The sequence below is a fragment of the Sus scrofa genome, chromosome 3 (genome assembly GCF_054392235.1).
Source record: "Sus scrofa isolate SSC_HxYL_T2T_F1_AM1 chromosome 3, Sscrofa_HxYL_maternal_Yorkshire_Landrace_v2.0, whole genome shotgun sequence".
Lineage (NCBI taxonomy): Eukaryota > Metazoa > Chordata > Mammalia > Artiodactyla > Suidae > Sus > Sus scrofa.
The window spans coordinates 105,758,772-105,777,367 of record NC_139385.1 but is presented as its reverse complement, the minus strand read 5'-3'; the positions used below and the strand labels follow the sequence as shown (position 1 = coordinate 105,777,367).

At 50.5% G+C, this 18,596-nt stretch overlaps 1 protein-coding gene across 3 annotated transcripts in view; it reads left to right on the top strand.

The window, feature by feature from the left end:
* Positions 1–18,596, top strand: part of TTC7A (tetratricopeptide repeat domain 7A) — a 134,905-nt gene that overhangs the window by 2,779 nt on the left and 113,530 nt on the right. For 2 of the 3 annotated variants that reach the window (XM_085019367.1, XM_021087552.2), the window contains 2 exons: positions 7,633–7,796; positions 14,614–14,782. In XM_085019367.1, the coding sequence (XP_084875493.1) occupies positions 7,633–7,796; positions 14,614–14,782 (333 nt within the window). Of the gene's footprint in view, positions 1–7,632; positions 7,797–14,613; positions 14,783–16,374; positions 16,433–18,596 lie in introns of all 3 variants that reach the window. The other variant, XM_085019368.1, reaches the window with a different exon arrangement.

The window sequence follows — 18,596 nt, the reverse complement described above, 5'->3', positions numbered from 1 at the left end:
TAACAGATTGATGTTGTTAAACTGATTTTTTTTTTTCCACTGCAGGACTTCTCAGAGCCTTTAATATGCTCACCTGCATGTGATACTCAAACCAAGGTTAGAGCATAAACACCACACTCTCAAACTTGCTGTGACCAAATTCTCTGAAGCATTATTGGGAAGCACTTGTGTGGCATAGTTTATAAACAGTATGGTATAGTTATAAAGTGCTTCTTCTATTTGAAAAAATCATTTTGTAGATATCCCTGTGGGAAGGGCAGAAATTACTGTACCCATTTTTGTTCTTTCTTTCTCTTTGGTTTATTTATTTATTTATTTTTTTGGCAGTGCCCATGTCATGCCGTAGTTCCTGGGTCAGGGATCAAACCCCTGCCATAGCAGTGACATGAGCCACAGCAGTAACAATGTTGATCCTTAACTGTTAGGCCACCAGGGAACTCCAGTTGTCCTCATTTTAGACACCGAGGCCAGAAAGCTCACATAATGAGGAGTTCTCATGATGGCTCAGGGGAAACTAATCTGACTAGTATCCACAGGGTGCAAGTTCAATCCCTGGCCTCGCTCAGTGAGTCGGGGACCTTGCATTGCCCTGAGCTGTGGTGTAGGTTGCAGAGATGGCTCGGATCCCGTGTTGCTGTGTCTGTGGACGGCAGCTATAACTCCGATTTGACCCCTAGCCTGGGGACGTTCATGTGCCACAGGTGCGGCCCTAAAAAAAAAAAAAAGTCAGAAAAAAAGGTCACATAATGAGCATGTGGCAGAGACTGTACCCACACCTGTCCCTGCCACCAAGTCCACTAGGAACGGAGGGAGTAGTATGGAACCTGGCTTGGCTTTACTGTGGGAATTGACCAGCACAGAAAGCAAGGCTGGGGCAGTAGGGTCTCTCCTGCCAATTTTGGGGTTTGGTTCTATGAGTGATTTTCTCCCACTGTTAAATCCAGACACACTTATCCCAAAATAAACACATGCACATGCGCACACAGGCAGACACACACACACACACACACACACACACACACACACACACACGGAAGGAAAATAAATGATTGTTGATGCCCATGCTTAGGGCATTCTTGGTCTTTTATTTTGTTTCTCTCTCTGCTGGCTTCCTTGATCACTGCAGGGATTGAGAGCCTGTTTTTTGAGGGGGTGTTGACACTACCACACCCTGCCCCTCCCCACTCCCCAGCCAGGGAGGAGGTTTTTTGTTTTTTTTTTTTCTTTTGCTTTTTAGGGACACACCAGCAGCTTATGGAAGTTTCCAGGCTAGGGATTGATTCGGAGCTGCAGCAGCTGGCCTACACCACAGCCATGGCAACGCCGTATCCTTAACCCACTGAGTGAGGCCAGGGATTGAACCCGCACCCTCAGGGATACTAGTTGGGTTCATCACCTTCTGAGCCATGCGATGGGAGATTCTTAAAAGTTGCACCTGGCTTGTTAGACTCTTATAGTCAGTGATCAGGAGCTTCAACATAAATTATATAATTTGAAAGAGGGGTGGAAGGTGCCAAGGGAGGAAGCTGAACCCCAGTTGAACCCTGTTTTACAGATTGAGGCCTTGCTGTATCCATGGAGTTTCCTACAGAAACTAAGAATAGGTCCCAGAGCATGGGTTTCACTCCAGGGAGCAGAAGGGGAAGATCCAGCTGGAGGAAGGGGCTCTTTCTGGTCTGGTGGGAGCAAAGGATCATGCCCCCACAGAAGGAGCCGCTCCCCGCCTCCCCACCACCTGCCCAGGGGGAAGGCGGTTGCTACTGTTTGTGCATTTTCTTTCAAATTCACATCTGGTTTAGATTTGGTCAGGATGGATCAGGGGAACCCCAGAGTGTGGCTTACTGTGATGAGTTTTTTTCATGTAAAAACAAAGCCCATCCAAGTGATGATTGCAAAGAAAGCAAGCAAGCAAGAAAAACTTTATTATGAAAAATTTCCAAGATAGCAAAAAAGTAGAGAGGAAAACGAATCCCATGCATCCATCAGCCAGTGTCAATGATCATGAACTCAGGAATCGTCTTATTTGAGCTACACCCTGACCCATTTCTCCCCCACGGTGCAATAGTTCAGTATGTATTTATTAAACAAGAACAGTTTTGAAAAATAAAATTACCATGTTATTATTACAGCCCCCTCCATTTAATTATTTTTTTACAGTTCGTTGGCTAGAGTCAGGATCCAAATGAGGCCACACATTGCATTATGTTAAGAGGTTGAGTCTGTCTTCTATCCCCAAGGTTTTATTATAAAAATTTCAAACATACAAAATTGAATATTCTGTATATTTGCCATAAACACCTGTATTCCCACCACCTAGATTCTGATTTTTTTTTTTTTTTAGGGCTGCACCTGAGGCATATGGAGGTTCCCAGGCTAGGAGTCTAATCAGAGCTACAGCTGCCAGCCTACACCACAGCTCACGGCAATGCCGGCTCCTTAACCCCCTGATCAAGGCCAGGGATCGAACCTGCATTCTCATGGATACTAGTCAGATTCGTCTCCGTGAGCCACAACAGGAACTCCTAAACTAGCGCTTTTTAAAAAGAGAACTGGAGGTTATTTTGAGCATTTTTTTCAGCTGAAGCTAGTGGGCGTGTGTTTGAGGCAGGTGGCCTCTTGCTAGTTTTGCCCTCTTCCTCCTATCACTGTGGTTGGAAGATCCCAGCCCTTTGCAGTCCTGTGAAGTGAGCAGCTGCAGAGACCACTGTGTCCCCATTTAACCCAGTAGGAAAGGGCCTGAGCGCCTGGCCTGGTGGCTGCACGCAGCTTTCGTGGCTGAATTGGCAGGTGGAAGAGAGGGAAACACTGCCCTGCAAATATGGATTCTGGGGAGGAGGCCACTATCCTTGAAGTGAGTTCCTTGGCCCAGTGAGAGGCCTGGAGAGGAGTGGGAGAGGAAAGGAGGCTAGCCGCCAGAAGCCTCTGAAACAAGGTGGGGAGATGGGGGCGGGGGTGGGGGTGGGGTGAGTGCTAAGCGGGGGCCTTCTTTGGGCCTCTGCTCTGGGCCGAGGGCTGGGCTGGGCTGGGCGCCAGAATCAGGACCCAGGCTCCCAGAGTCTGTGTCACTGACGGAGGAAGGGCTTCTTAATGCCCCGGGAAGGGAGAAGCTGGAACACCTCCCCCAAACTGGGATAGGGAGTAGGTTTTGGACAATTTGGAGGATAATAAGCAAACTGTTTTAGCTTTGGAGAAGGACAGAAAGCCTCCATCCACCTGATTCTCTTTTTTTTTTTTTTTTTTTTTTTTTTGGGTTTTTTGGCTTTTTTGGCTTTTCTAGGGCCGCTCCCGCGGCATATGGAGGTTCCCAGGTTAGGGGTCTAATTGGAGCTGTAGCCGCCGGCCTACACCAGAGCCACAGCAACGCATTTTCCGAGCCTCGTCTGCAACCTACACCACAGCTCACAGCAACACCGGATCCTTACACCCACTGAGTAAGACCAGGGATCGAACCCGCAACCTCATGGTTCCTAGTTGGATTCGTTAACCACTGAGCCACGATGGGAACTCCACACCTGATTCTTATTTAACAGCTGAACATCTAGACCTTTGGATTTCAAAACATCTTGCAGTTGCATAGACTGACTAGTTGAGAATAGCGGGATGGAAAATGTGCAGCAGGAAGAAGGAGAGTTGGGCAAGGAAGAAAAGACAGTAAACTCCCAATATCTGCTTGAGTGTCCGCTAAAGAAAAAAACAGAGAGGCCGAAGGAGAGCGAAGAGTGAGGGCAAAAAGGCTCTGGAGAAGGATCCAGAGTATTACTTTACAAAATAGTCTGAAACTCACAGGTGCGTGACAGTGAGAACTATTTTTATTCCTGCTGTGGGAAATTATGGTTTTCTTTTAACTGACTGTTTACAGCTCTTAGACGGTTCTTGGTTCTTCATTTCCAAGCTATCCGAAGCGCTGCTCTGCCCCCAGGATCCAGGGGAGACAGACTGTTCTTCGGCTGTGTTATGTTACTGTGGGTTGTGACTATAGCAACGGTGCATCTTTATTAGCATCTGTAAGATGGGAGTCATTTCTACCTTTCAGGGCTGTGCAGGTTAAATGATACTATATGATAAAGTTCCTGGTCCTCAGGGGGCCCTCAGGAAACACCAGTCCCCCTCTAGTGGTTTAGAACAGTGCTTCTCAAATCATCAGTGGTGAAGGATCTGCTTTATGTTCTGTTTTGTTTTGTTTTTCCTCCTTGATTCTCAATCCATTGTGTTCTGATGCTTTCTTAAAATAAACAGACTGATTACTGGCCCTCATCCTCATGTTTAAAATATTTGATTCAACAGATTCACAGTTATTCTGTCACATAGGTATCAACATTTCTGAACAGGTACTCTAAATCTCTGCACGCAGCTTGCGGGACTGGGTCACAAACACGCACAGACCCGCCCTGGCCCCGTGGACCACACTTTGAGCAGCACGTGTTCAGAGGACACTCCCATTATTTTGAGGAGAGGTGTAGGCCCTGGGGAGTATTTCAAGATTGAGGCTTGTCTAGAAGAAAGCTGGTTTCTCTTGACAGGAAAGGAGAGGAGCCAAGGAGCCCTAGGGAGTTCTGGGCTGGGCAGTCTGGTGGCGAAGGCGGGGCCTGGTGGCCCAATGGCTGGGCTGCAGACTGGCCCCGTGCTGACCCTGCAAGCGAGAGCTGGAGGGCAGGTGCACCTGGGGGCGGGGAGGCAGCCGGCCGGGAGGTGGAGCCTGGGCAGAGACGTGGTTCTGCCCAGGGAGCAGGTTCCTGATCCTACCTCGGGTGTTACAGATGCAGAACAGATTAGAAAGAGGGTGGTCACTTGCCCTGTCGCCTACAGCTCAGGAATGCTGCTCAGGCACCCACTTGTGAGCAGGCCACCCCTCCTCCTGTCTGGGATTTTGGAACCGTAGGAGAACATTGCTTTTCCTTCTTGGGCTGATTTAGATTTTATTTTTAACCAGGTAATATAGTCACTTGGGCCAACCTTCCCAAGGTACCCAGAATAGAGTCAAAGGCCTCCCTCGTCTCTGCCCCACTCCCCATAAGGCAGCAAAGTTATTAGATGTTTATGTTACCCTTTTACATATTTTTATGTGTAAACATGCAGTGGTCTGCTGTGTATGCTCTGCCTGTCTAATATGTTTATCTTTTTTTTTAGGCCGGAACCGGTGGCGTATGGAAATGCCCAGGCCAGGAATCAAATCTGTGCTACAGCTGCCGGTCTACACCACAGCCACAGCAACTTAGGAATCCAAGCTGCATCTGTGACCTACACCACAGCTCACGGCACTATCGGATCTTTAACCCACTGAGTGAGGGCAGGGGTCGAACCTGCCTCCTCATGGATACAAGTCGGATTTATTTCTGCTGAGCCACGACGGGAACTCCCCTAATAAGTTTATCTTGAAGTTCATTCCGTGACACCCATACAGAGCTTCCTCATTCCTTCATACGGTGGCATGGTGTCCCTTTTAATGGGTGTATCATGCTTTGTTTAATCAGCCTCCCCTTGATGGACAGAGAAGTTGTCTCTAATTTTCTGCTTTTGGAAACAGCACTGCGGGAATGACCTTATATGTTGGTCATTTTACACATGTTTGAGGACATCTGTAGGCATGGGGTTGCTGAGTCAGTGGGATGATATATGTTGCCAAACTGCCTTTTCTAGAAGTTCTACCAACTTCTACTCCCCCGGGGATGGATGATAATTTGTTTTGAACCGTCGCTTTTGACCATTTCCTCCAAATGTGAATTTTAGAAATCATGGGGTAGGTAGCAAAGGATGAGCTGACAGTCTGTGGCATCTTCAGTGGGCACAGCTCCAGTGACTGCTCTCTGGGATCTGGGCTTCCGGGATGCTTTCTGGGGGGAATCGCCCTTATGGAGAGAGAAACCCTTCTTTGCGGACATGCCGTTTAATTTAATTTAATTATTTTTCTTTTTAGGACCGCACTTATGGTATATGGAAGTTCCCAGGCTAAGGCTTGAATCAGAGCTACAGCTGCCAGCCTACACCACAGCCACAGACAGCAATTCGGGATCCGAGCTGCGTCTGCGACCTACACCACAGCTCATGGCAACGCCGAATCCTTAACGCACTGAGCGGGCCCAGGGATCGAACCTATCTTCTCTTGGATACATTTTGTTATTGCTGAGCCACAAGGGGAACTCCGTGGGGAGGATGTACATTTTTTTTTTTTTTCTGTCTTTTTCCCTTTTCTAGGGCCACTCCTGCAGCATATAGAGATTCCTAGGCTAGGGGTCTAATCGGAGTTGTAGCTGCCAGCCTACGCCAGAGCCACAGCAACGCGGGATCCGAGCCATGTCTGCAACCTACAGCACAACTCACGGCAACGCCAGATCCTTAACCCACTGAGCAAAGCCAGGGATTGAACCCACAACTTCATACAGGACCAAGCACACAGTCCTGGAGGCATTTTGCACTGGCACAAACCTCCCTGAGCCCTGTGCCTCCCCCATGCGGGAGTGGAAGGGACCTGATTGACTCAGCAGCTGTTTATTGGGGGCCCGTATTAAAGGGCTAGACCTGGTCCTTGCTCTGTTTGGGTTGGGGTGGGGGGGCAGTGAGCCAGTTACACCGAACACAGCCTCCAGAGGCTGTCCTGAAATCACCCTCAACCTCAGACCCTGCACCTTGAGCCCCTGATCCCGTCCCACTCAGGTCATCCCTGCCATAGGTGGAGAAAGAAGGTGGTCCCAAGACTGGAGTTTTTGGTGCTGTGGGGGAGACAGCAAATTAAGCCAAGCAGTATAAAATCATCAGCCAAGTGGTGATGTCTGCGGACGAACTAATGCATGTGAGAGAACTCCGACAAGTGCCAGGGAGCGAAGAGGTACAAAGCTTTGCCCCTTAACTCTGCTCGGCTGCCAGGTTATCCCTGGGTCATGTTAAAATACCTTAAAAAGCAGAGAAAACCAATTCAGGTTATATGGAAATTAGGAGCACGTGCAAATCCATGATTAAGGCTTTGTGTATGTTTTCTCTTCAGTTGCCTGGGGGGAACTCCTATTTGGTGTAAGAACTTAGCACCCACAGCGGAGCATGGGTCTGCCTTTGCCCCTCATTTGAAATTCTGGGAATTTGTTCCAAGTCCTGGGAAACTCCACCTCCCCCACCACTGAACTATAGAAAATAAACCCAGGAGGGAAGTTTGTGCTATGATTGTGGTAGAATGTCTGTGTTTTTTCTTTGAAGGCTGTTTAAGTTTGTGTTTAAGTTTTTTTTTTTTTTTTTGGTCTTTTTGCCATTTCTTGAGCCGCTCCTGCAGCATATGGAGGTTCCCAGGCTAGGGGTCCAATCGGAACTGTAGCCACCGGCCTACGCCAGAGCCACAGCAACACAGGATCCGAGCCGCGTCTGTGACCTACACCACAGCTCATGGCAACACCGGATCCTTAACCTACTGAGCAAGGCCAAGGACCGAACCCGCAACCTCATGATTCCTAGTCGCATTTGTTAACCACTGAGCCATGATGGGAACTCCTGTGTTTAGGTTTTTGTTTATTTTCTCACACCTGGGCCATTCAGGTGCTGGGGTGGGGTGGTTGGGTGGATACAGGGGCGAATACTAGTCTCCACATTGTGGTGTTTGGAGTCTACGGCCCTCACTGCTGCCACTCTGATCCCTGCTCTGTTTTCCAGATGACTTTGGGAAATTGCTTCTGGCCGAGGCTCTCCTGGAGCAGTGTTTGAAGGAGAATCACGCCAACATAAAAGACTCCATCCCTTTGCTGGAGAAGAATGAACCGAAGATGAATGAAGCCAGAAACTACCTAAGCAGTATCCTTAACCACGGGAAGCTGCCGGTAAGTTATCAGCCCCCCAAGCCCGGGCCTGAGACCTCTCTCCTATTTCTCCTGCCTCCCACCTGCTGTCAGGCCTTCCTGGGGTCCGTGTCTCTTAGGGGTTGGCCCTGCGCTGTTCAACACAGTAGCCAGTAGCCACCTGGCTTGTCCGAATTCAGATGGGCTGTGAGTTTAGTAAAACATACATGGGATTTCAAGGCCTTAGCACAAAACGCAAAATGTGAAAGATTAATTATTTATATTGATTACATGTTCAAATGAAATTTTTGGCTATATTAAATATGTTGTTAAAATTAATTTTACCTACTTTTACCTTTTTTTGGGGGGGGGGAGTGGGCTGCAGTGCAGCATATTGGAGGTTCCTAGGCTAGGGGCTAAATCAGAGCTGCCCCTGCCAGCCTGTGCCACAGCCACAGCAATGCCAGATCCCAGCTGCGTCTTTGAGGTACACCACAGCTCACCACAATGCTGGATCCTTAACCCACTGAGTGAGGCCAGGGATCGAACCCCCATCCTCATGGATACTAGTTGGGTTCGTCGATTCAATGGAGCCACCATGGACACTTCTACTTTTACCTTTTTTAATGTGACTAGAAATTTTTATTAGAAAAAGTCTACATTATTTTTCGCTTATATTTGTGGCCCAAGTTAGATTTCTGTTACACAGTGTTTGGTTTTCCTAGTTTGTGCCTGATCCTTTGGTCTCTTTGAGGGTCTCAGGGAAATAAAACCTCAGGGAACCTGGGATCTAGCTGGAAACAGATACGCATGCTGAGTGGGCCAGCAGCGAAGCACTCCATAACATGGCAGCCAGTTTTGAGTCCATGTGCATTTATTGAGCACCCACTGTATGCAAGACACCAAGGGGCAGTATAGAGAGAAGTATTATCACGATTTTCTCTAGACCTTTATGGCTCAGAGCACTGTCCACCCTCCTGCAGTGTGGGCATCATCTAGGAGCTGGTTAGGAATGCAAAATCTGCATCAGAATCTGCATTTTAATCGGCTCTCTTGATGATTCTCATGCACATTGACGTTTGAGACTATGCTGGTTTACACTGTATCCTGAGCTATAATAGAACTATAGGTATGGAGTTACCATCATGGTGCAGAGGAAACAATCTGACTAGGAATCATGAGGTTTTGGGTTTGATCCCTGGCCTCGATGAGTGGGTTAAGGATCTGGCGTTGCTGTAAGCTGTGGTGTAGGTCACAGACACTGCTTGGATTCCCAGTTGCTGTGGTGTAGGCCAGCAGCTGTAGCTCCAATGAGACTTCTAGCCTGGGAACCTCCATATGCCATGAGTGTGGCCCTAAAAAGCCAAAAAAAAAAAAAGTATAGGTATATCATTAGACATCCAAAGAGGACCTAATTTTTCAAGAGATACTCCAAAGTAATGCACTTCCTGACTTAAATATTTTGTTGCAACCTACTATGTGCAAGGCATTGTGTTATGTACTTTGAGGGCAATAAAAATGAGGCCCGCAGGGACCCTCCCCTCAGGGAGGTTGCGGGGCTACTGAGAAGATAGTCCTATTGCCAGATTGTCCAAGGCGGACCGTGACACATGGCACAGGAGTAGCCTGTATGGGGAGGGGAGTCCAAGGGGACTCCCTAGGGGTGAAGTTGGGAGTCAGCTAGGGGTGATTGGACCCTTTGGGGAGCTGAACCTTGAAGGGGGTCGTGGTATGAATATTCCAAGCCATGGAAGTGGTGTGTAATCCAAGAGTTCCTCCTAGAAGAATTTCCTTAAAGTATGTCAGTTAGTAGGAGGGGAAGGGAATGGTGTGTAACTAGGTATGAAGGGACATTGGGCCAGAGAGTGACTCCGAACACCAGGCCAAGACGCGAGGGGCATTGTCTGTAAGCATTGTGGGGAGAGTGTACTGGAAGTTTAAGGTTACTGCCTTTAGATTTCTTGACGGGGATTATTGTAGCTCTGGGAGGTTTTGTCTTGGATTAAAATAGCTGCTTGACCCTGAGCCTGTTCCTTGATCTCTTCATCTGCCAGTGAAAATGGTTAGACTTGATTGGTGGGTCCCAGGCTTTTCCCACCAAGACCCTTTTAATTGGGTTTTCAGAATGCTCTATTAAATATTTTTTCTTTTTCCTTTTCACACCCGTGGCATATGGAGGTTCCCAGGCTATGGGTCAAATCAGAGCTACAGCTGCTGGCCTACACCACAGCCACAGCCACGCCAGATCCTTAACCCACGGAGCCAGGCCAGGGATCGAACTTGCAACCTCATGGTTCCTAGTCAGGTTTGTTTCTGCTGCACCACAACAGGAACTCCGAGAAAACTCTATGAAATATTTAAAAATTCTTTTTAAAATAAAAATGACTCAGGCTTATTGTAAAAATAATTCACTAATTAGGAGTTCTTGTCATGGCTCCGTGGGTTAAGAACCCAACTAGGGAGTTCCCATCGTGGCGCAGTGGTTAACGAATCCGACTAGGAACCATGAGGTTGCGGGTTCGATCCCTGCCCTTGCTCAGTGGGTTAACGATCCGGCGTTGCCGTGAGCTGTGGTGTAGGTTGCAGACACGGCTCGGATCCTGCGTTGCTGTGGCTCTGGCGTAGGCCGGTGGCTACAGTTCCGATTCGACCCCTAGCCTGGGAACCTCCATATGCCGCGGGAGCGGCCCAAGAAATAGCAACAACAACAACAACAAAAAAGACAAAAGACAAAAAAAAAAAAAATGTTAAAAAAAAAAAAAAGAACCCAACTAGTATCCATGAGGATATGAGTTCCATCCTTTGCTCAGTGGGTTAATGATCCAGCATTGCTATAAGCTGCGATGTAGGCTGCAGATGCAGCTCATTCCAGTGTTGCTGTGGCTGTGGCATAGGCCGGCAGCTGCAGCTCCAATTCGGCCCTTAGCCTGGGAACTTCCATGTGCTGCAGGTGTGGCCATTAAAAACAAAAAAACAAAAAAACAAACTCAGGTGGATTCCCATATATCCCAAGTAGTTCTGATAGGATGAAGAGAGGTGGGTCCTGGGGCACCTCTTCAGAGTAGTGTGGAACCTTCTACACTTGGTCACCTCTGAGATCCTGTACAGCTCAGGGCTTTGGAGGCTAGTGAAAAGGAGCCATTTGTCATAACTTCTGTTAACCAGTAAGTGCCAGGCCTTGCACCATCTTATTGCTGCCTTACAGTAACCTTCAGCAATGGTATTTACTATTATCCCCATTTTCCAGATGAGGAAACTGAGACCCAGGAGATGTTAGTCACTTAGCCAAGGACAAGGACCGCAGTGAAGGTCTTTTTCTTTTTTTTGCTTTTTAGGGCTGCACCCATGGCATATGGTGGTTCCCAGGTTAGGGGTTGAATCAGAGCTGCAGCTGCCAGCCTACCTCAAAGCCACAGCAGTGCAGAATCCAAGCCGTGTCTGTGACCTACACCACAGCTCATAGCAACACCAGATCCTTAATCCCCTGGATCGAACCCACAACCTCACAGTTCCTAGTCAGACTTGTTTTTGCTGCACCATGATGGGAACTCCTGCAGTGCAGGTCTTAAACGCAGGCCTGCATGCTTTCACGTCCAAGTTCTCATGCTCTTTGCCACTTCTCGGGGCTGCCTCCCTTGAACTGGAGTAGAAATAAAATGACTGAGAAACTTGGACCAATGTTGGTGGTGATGCTGACACCCCTGCTTTTACAGGCCTCAGTTTTGCACCTGTCAAGTATTTCCTCATCGCTTCCTCCTCTTACCTGGGTATCCACATGAGGTCATTGTTCCCCATTTATTGACAGAAACAATGAGGCACAAAAAGACTAGGTGACACGCCTGACCCACCCAGCTGAGAGACTCTTCCCCAGGCCAAGTGACTTCCTGCACGCCATCCTTCCACGCAGCCAGGGCTCTGTCGTTCCCTGACTGTTGGATTGAGAGGCCAGGTTCAAGTTCAGATGTATGGGTCCTGCTGAAGGTAGCCAGGTTTTCATTCTGCCCAGTGAGGACATTAACAAAGCCAAAAAAACACAACAGCAAAACCATACTGTCTTCTGTTACCATTGCTCCCTAAAAGAAAAACATCTTAATGCCAAAATGCAAGATAGATATGCTTAAGAATCAAGGGCGGTGGTGTTCCCATCGTGGCTCAGTGAAAACGAATCTGACTAGCATCCATGAGGACCACGGTTCGATCCCTGGCCTCGCTCAGTGGGTTAAAGATCCTGCATTGCCGTGAGCTGTGGTGTAGGTCTCAGACGCAGCTTGGATCCTGCGTGGCTGTGGCTGTGGCCGTGGCCGGCAGCTGTAGCTCTGATTTGACCCCTAGCCTGGGAACCTCCAAATGCTGCAGGAGCAGCTATAAAAAGGCAAAAAAAAAAAAAAAAAAGAATCAAGGGCAGCTTTTTAAATAGTATAAATTTAGCTTTATGAAACATCCACCACTGGTCCTTAATTTTTCACTAAGCTTGGTGGAAGCTCTGTTGTCAAGTGTCATTGGTCCACCAGAAACCACTGCAGGCTACACCCTGTCATCTAGTCCTGAAATGTGTCCTGGGCTTAGCTGCCCTTTCCCCCCTTTACAGTAGAACAGGATAATAATAATAATTACTCACTGGGCCTGTGTTTATCTAGCTCCTTTCTAAAGAGAAGTTCAAAGCTCTTTTCTGGACTTTGACCTATTAATGCTCTTGGCATTGCTGGGAGGTGAGGGGTGGCTGTTATTATCTCACTCTCAGCGATGGGGAAAACCAGGCCAGAGCAGGGACAGCAGAGGTGTTCCCCAGCTTGGAGGGACCGTGGACCATATGCCCCAGGGGTGTGTGTGTGTGTGTGTGTGTGTGTGTGTGTGTGTGTGTGTGGTCTGTGGCCCTGTTCCAGGGCGTAGGATGGCCTCATTGGGGAGACTAGCATGTACCCTGGAAACACTCAACCTTTGAGAGGGAATCACTGGTCAGCAGGTCAGGCGTGCGGAGCCCCAGTGGGCCCCCTTGGTAGAGACCCCAGAAGGGAACTCTGTGATAGTAAGGGAGGCTTCTAGGAGGAGGTGGGCCTGAGCAAGGCTCCAAAGGATGGCAGAAGGGCTGGATAGACCAAGGGGAAGGGTTCCAGAGGGGGGCTTGTCTGAGCAGAGGCAAAGGAAGCATATCTATTTACAAACAGCAAAGACTGGTTCATATTCAGCGAGGAAGGGGAGTTTGCCTTCGCTGCATTTCTCTTCATGGGCTTCTGAGAGGGTGGGAGATGACAGGGAGTTGTAGACCCTTCCCCTGGGGTCACAGGTACCCTGGTCTCTCATCTCTCTTCAGGGAGTCAGGGCAGCACCTTCCTGTTGGTGACAGAGGCCAGGGGTGGGGACCGGCATGGCATCTCCTAGGAGCTTGTTGGACAGAATAGATGCTGTGTGGCGGGGGTGGTGCCCAGAGCCTGGCCAAAGGGGTGTTAGGCCAGCTGAGCCCAGAAACAGAGACGGAGGGCTAGAAAAACTGGCCTCAGAAGGTGGGAGATTTTAGGGCAAGTCTGGGTCCATGTTCAAGGCTAGAACTCTTGGCCAGGGCTGACCAGACCCCCCCTATGGGGCCTGAGGGAGGCCCTGAGTTTCCTTGTACCAGGTAGAGATTTGGGTGTAAGCAGCACTTGAGAAAGTAGAGAAGAGAAACCATGTTTGAATGCAGGTGCTTGATTCTGATAAGATGTGGACAGTGGCCTCCCAGGCCTTCACTCTCCTCTTGTGCCCTGTCCATGGCTGCTGTGGCCATGTCTCCACAGGGTCCTGCTGCTGTGGCGGGCGGTGGGGGCTTCAGCTTTAGGCCCCTCACCTGCAGGACTCTTTCCAAGGCCTTTCACCCAATCGTATATTTGTACACATATGTGCATATGGAGGAGCCCTCAAACTGTATATGCTTTGGGCCCCTTAGAACCTGGCTTGGTCCCTGACTCCCCACTTGTGTTAAGAACAAGTGCCCAGGAGTTCCTGCTGTGGTGCAGCAGAAACAAATCCGACTAGGAGCCATGAGGTTGTGGGTTCGATCCCTGGTCTCGCTCAGTGGGTTAAAGATCTGGCATTGCCGTGAGCTGTGGTGTAGGTTGTAGATGCGGCTTCGATTCTGCATTGCTGTGGCTCTGGCATAGGCCTGTGGCTACAGGGCTGATTCAACCCCTGGCCTGAGAACCTCCATATGCTGCCGGTTTGCCGCCCCCCCCCACTCCCCCCCAAAAAAGTGCCCAAACTCCTGAGCACCAGCCTTGGGCCAAAACTTCTGGGAGCCTCAGGAGAGAGGCGTCAGGACCCAGTGTGCAAACAACCTATAGTCTAGTTGGGGGCCTGAAACGCATACACACAGAGCAATCTGGGACTTGTGTAAGAATGTCACTAAGGAGTTCCCAATGTGGCTCAGTGGGTTAAGAACCCAATTAGTATCCACGAGGATGTGGGTTCGATCCCTGACTCACTCAGTGGGTTAAGGATCTGGTGTTGCCATGAGCTGTGGTGTAGGTTGCAGCTGTGGCTCGGATCCCTCAGTGCTGTGGCTGGCAGCTGTAGCTCCAATTGGACCCCCTAGCCTGGGATGTTCCATATGCTGTGAGTGTGGCCCTAAAAGAGAAAGAAAAAAAAAAAAAAAAGAATCTCACTAAGACGCATGGTGAGGGCCATTGACTGCGGGTGTGGAGACAGGGGAGCCGTCCGTGTGTTTGAGGGTTGGGAAGGCTTCTTGGAGGACGAAGACAGTTCTGAGGAGGGTCTTAGGCAAGATCACCATGGTTCAGTGAGGGGGCCCTTCATCCTCGGGTACCCAGTGGGGGTGGAGCCAAGGACTTTGGGACAGGAGCCTGCTGACATGGTCCTGTCCTTTCAGCCACAGTACATGTGTGAGGCCATGCTGATCCTGGGCAAGCTGCATTACGTGGAAGGCTCGTACCGAGATGCCATCAGCATGTATGCGAGGGCTGGGATTGATGACATGTCCATGGAGAACAAACCTCTGTATCAGATGCGGCTGCTGGCGGAGGCCTTTGTCATCAAAGGTAGGTGTGGGAGCCGGCCAGAGCTCCTCTCCACTGTACCTAGCTGGTTACACTCCGGCCCGCATGTGCCGGGAGTAGGTGGCAGCTGCAGGGCAGCTGTGCTGTGTTGAGGGTGGGCCTTCAAGGCAGGTGTTTAAGATACTTAACCTCTGTGAGTGCCCCGGGCACTGACCAGCCACGTGGATGCCAGGGTGCCCAGCCACACCAGCACATACTGGGTGAGGGCAGGCACTAGGTCTGAATCAAGTCAGAAGATACGGGTTCTTGCCCTGGCTCTGTCGACAGCTAGTTACCCACCTTCACCTGTCTTGGCCTCAGTTATCTCTAAGGCAGAGTTGTAACGCCTGCCCTTACGGGGTTACTGTGACCAAGAGGGATCAGTTATGTAACCAGGTGGAGAGAGGCTTAAAAATGTGCCACCTGTCATCAGGCTGGCGCTAGTGACTGACCTTGGCTATAGATCAGGTGCTCCATGGCATGGAGTGGCCTGTCCCTCCTCAGGTATTTGCTAGGCACCTGCTGTGAGCGGCCCAGGGAGGCAATGCTGGAATCCAGTGATGGGCAGGTCAGAACCAGTTCCCAGGGTGTCTCGTGCTCTAGTGGGAAGCCAGGCAACACAGGGACAGTGATGTAGGAATTTCATGGTGGGGGCTGAGGATGCCCACCTGGGGAAAGAGTGCCCTTGAACTGACCCTGAAGGTGTTACATGGCAGTCAAAGCCCCATCCCATACTCTGTTCTTGAGGCTTTTTTGTCCTTAGATCCTTGAACCCTGGCATCACAGAGTCTGAGGGGCTGGCTTTTGGTGGCAGTGAGGTCCCAGGAGCCCCTTTGTCTAAACTATTGCCAGGACTCTTGGATGTTTGATCCTCCCTCTATTCCAGGACAAACCAACCCCCAGAGAAAAGTCTAGAAACACGTGTGGCCCAGTGGGGATCTGGTGTCTGCCACTGGTGGAGTATTTGTCACCTCCTTTTCTCTTGTAGTTGGGGGCCTTCTCCCATCTTGTATACAGGGAAACAGAGGCCCAGAGAAGAGATGTACCTTGCTCGAAGGTTCCCAGAGATTTGTGCTGGAGCCAGGATGGGAACCTCTACTCTGACACTGGCCTTGGAGGATGAGTCCCCACCCCCACTCCTTTTGCCATTGGGTCCCAGGGGGTTGACTGTGACACCTGTGCAGGGCACAGGCTCCTTTGACCATGGCCGGTGGGGCTTCTTGAGAGCTGCTTGTCTGTCCCGGGGTCTTGGGTCCCTTTCCTCATTGACCGTTCACGCCATCCTGGGAAACTGCCGAGTGTCACCCCGGACAGACCTGGCGTCCAGATGCCTATCTGGGAGGGTCCCTGTTGGGGACGAGGGGTGGGGGGCTTCTCCCTTCGCTCCCTCTTCCCCTTCTCCGTGTCCCTGGCACAGGCTAGTCCTGGGGGTGATCTTCGTCAGATATCCGGGTCTTTCGGGCCTCTTGGAGAACACTTCTGCTGTGGACTCCCCGAACCAGTCACCCTTCCTTAGGGCTTCTTTCCAGCACTTCTTCCTGTAGACCTGGCTCGGTACCTACCGCTCCCTGTCTCCTGCTCTCTACTCTTTCCAGCACGCCTCCAGCTTCTTGGGGGAACCCAGGCCCGGTGGCCAGAGGTGCTACAGGGGAGGTAAGGAGCCGGGTGTCCCCAGCGTGGGCTGCTCGGTCATGGGCTGTGCTCGCTCCCTGCTCCCACTGACTGCATGCAGCCTCCCACTTGCCTGCCTCCTCTCTGCCTGTCCTGCCTGTCCTGTTGCAGTGCCTGCGCCCTGCTGCTTGGCATGCTGAGGTTCGCTGACCCTGCGTGTGCCTGAGACTGTGCACGTGGCCTCCAGGGTGTGCATGGTGTCGATTTTCCTGGGTTTGTGGGGACCCGGTGGGGCTCCCCACGAAGAGAGTAGGGGAGAGGGATGGCTGGTCATTGGTCTTGACTCCAGTTATGAGCATGGGGCTTGTCTTAGTCGGCTGGGTCGCCATAACAAAATATCAGAGACTGGGTGGCTTAAACAATAGGATTTGTTTCTCCCAGTTCTGGAGGCTGGGAAACCCCAGGTCCGTCTACCAGCAGCATGGGTGTCTGGTGAGGGCTCTCTCTTTGGGTTGCAGATGGCCGCCTTCTTGCTCTGTCCTCCCTTAGCCTTTCCTCGTATGTACTCATGGAGCCATCCCTTTCTCTTTGCCTTCTTATAAAGCCACTAATCCCACAGTTCCCACTGTGGCTCAGCAGGTTAAGAATCTGACTGGTATCCTTGAGGAGGCAGCTTCGATCCCTGGCCTCGCTCAGTGGGTTAAGGATCCAGCATTACTGCAGGCTGTGGTGTAAGTTGCAGACATGGCTTGGATCCTGTGTTGCAGGAGCTGTAGGCTGGCAGCTGCAGCTATAGTTTGACCCCTAACCCCGGAACTTCCACATGCTGCAGGTGTGGCCCTAAAAAAAGAAGAAAAAAGAAAAAAATGGTAAAACACCTATGAACTCATATAACCCTAATAACCTCCCAAAGGCACCATCTCCAAATCCCATCACCCAGGAGTTTAGAGCCATAGCATGTGACTTTGGCAAGACACACACATTCAGTGCTTCAGAAGAACGGTGGCAGTGGCTTGCCAGAGTTCACAGAATAATCACGATTGGTCTTGAATAAGCCCTCATTCCACATGGGGCGCGTCTTCAGTCAGTCCACACAGTACCCCTGCTGAGTAGGTGTTTCTCATTCCCGTGTTACAGGGGAGGAGTTGTGAGCAAAGAGGTTAGGGGACTCTTGTTGATTATACTGCAAGTGGCAGAGCCAGGGTGTGAACCCAGGCAGCCAGAGCTCATGAACACCCCGTGATGGTGCGGCTTGGACCTCTAGACTGAAAGGAATCATAGAAATGATGTAGGCTGGTTTGTGTGTTACCAAGGAGCAAACAGAGGCTGGCGAAATAAGGAGTTCCTATCGTGGCTCAGCTATAACAAACCCGACTAGTATCCATGAGGGCAGGGGTTTGATCCCTGGCCTCGCTCAGTGGGTTAAGGATCCAGTGGTGCCGTGAGCTGTGGTGCCTCCTCCTCCACCTCCTCCTCCTCCTCCTCCTCCTCCTCCACCTCCTCCTCCTCCTCCTCCTCCACCTCCTCCTCCTCCTCCTCCTCCTCCTCCTCCTCCACCTCCTCCACCGAGCAGACATGGCTCGGATCCCGCATTGCTGTGGCTGTGGTGTAGGCTGGCGGCTACAGGTCTTGATTCAACCCCTAGCTTGGGATCTTCTATATGCCGCAGGTATGGCCCTAAAAGGGCAATACATAAATAAATAAGCAAATAAATAAATAAAAGTAATGTGACTTACTGGGGATGACCATTAGCAGAATGCCCCATCCCTAAGCTACCTTTTTTCAGGCTCTCAGACACCAGGCGGCCTCTTGCAAGAGTCTGACATGCCTGCCCCCCCAGCACTCGGCTTATATCTCAGCTTATTTACTGTCTTCTGGTTGATTCTGCTCCCTGGTTCCACTTGGTACCTTGCAGTGGGAGGGGGCGGGGCCTGAGCAGCCAGGCCTGGAGGCTCAGTGGGGAGCATGTCTGATGAGCAGGCCCTGGGTCCCTTCACCCCCAAGAGACATAAACCACCCCCAGCTCACCTGCTCTCCGCTTGGGAGCGGAGGGACTTGGCAGTGTGTCCTGTGAGGGGTCACTCACAAGGACTAGGCTTTGCTCTGAAGTCAGAGGACACGGATTAGACCAGAAGATGCGTTCTGATTCTCAGGGAGGGCTTCACACACCTTCCTGGGAGCTGAGGAGGAGGCAGTTGGAGCAGCT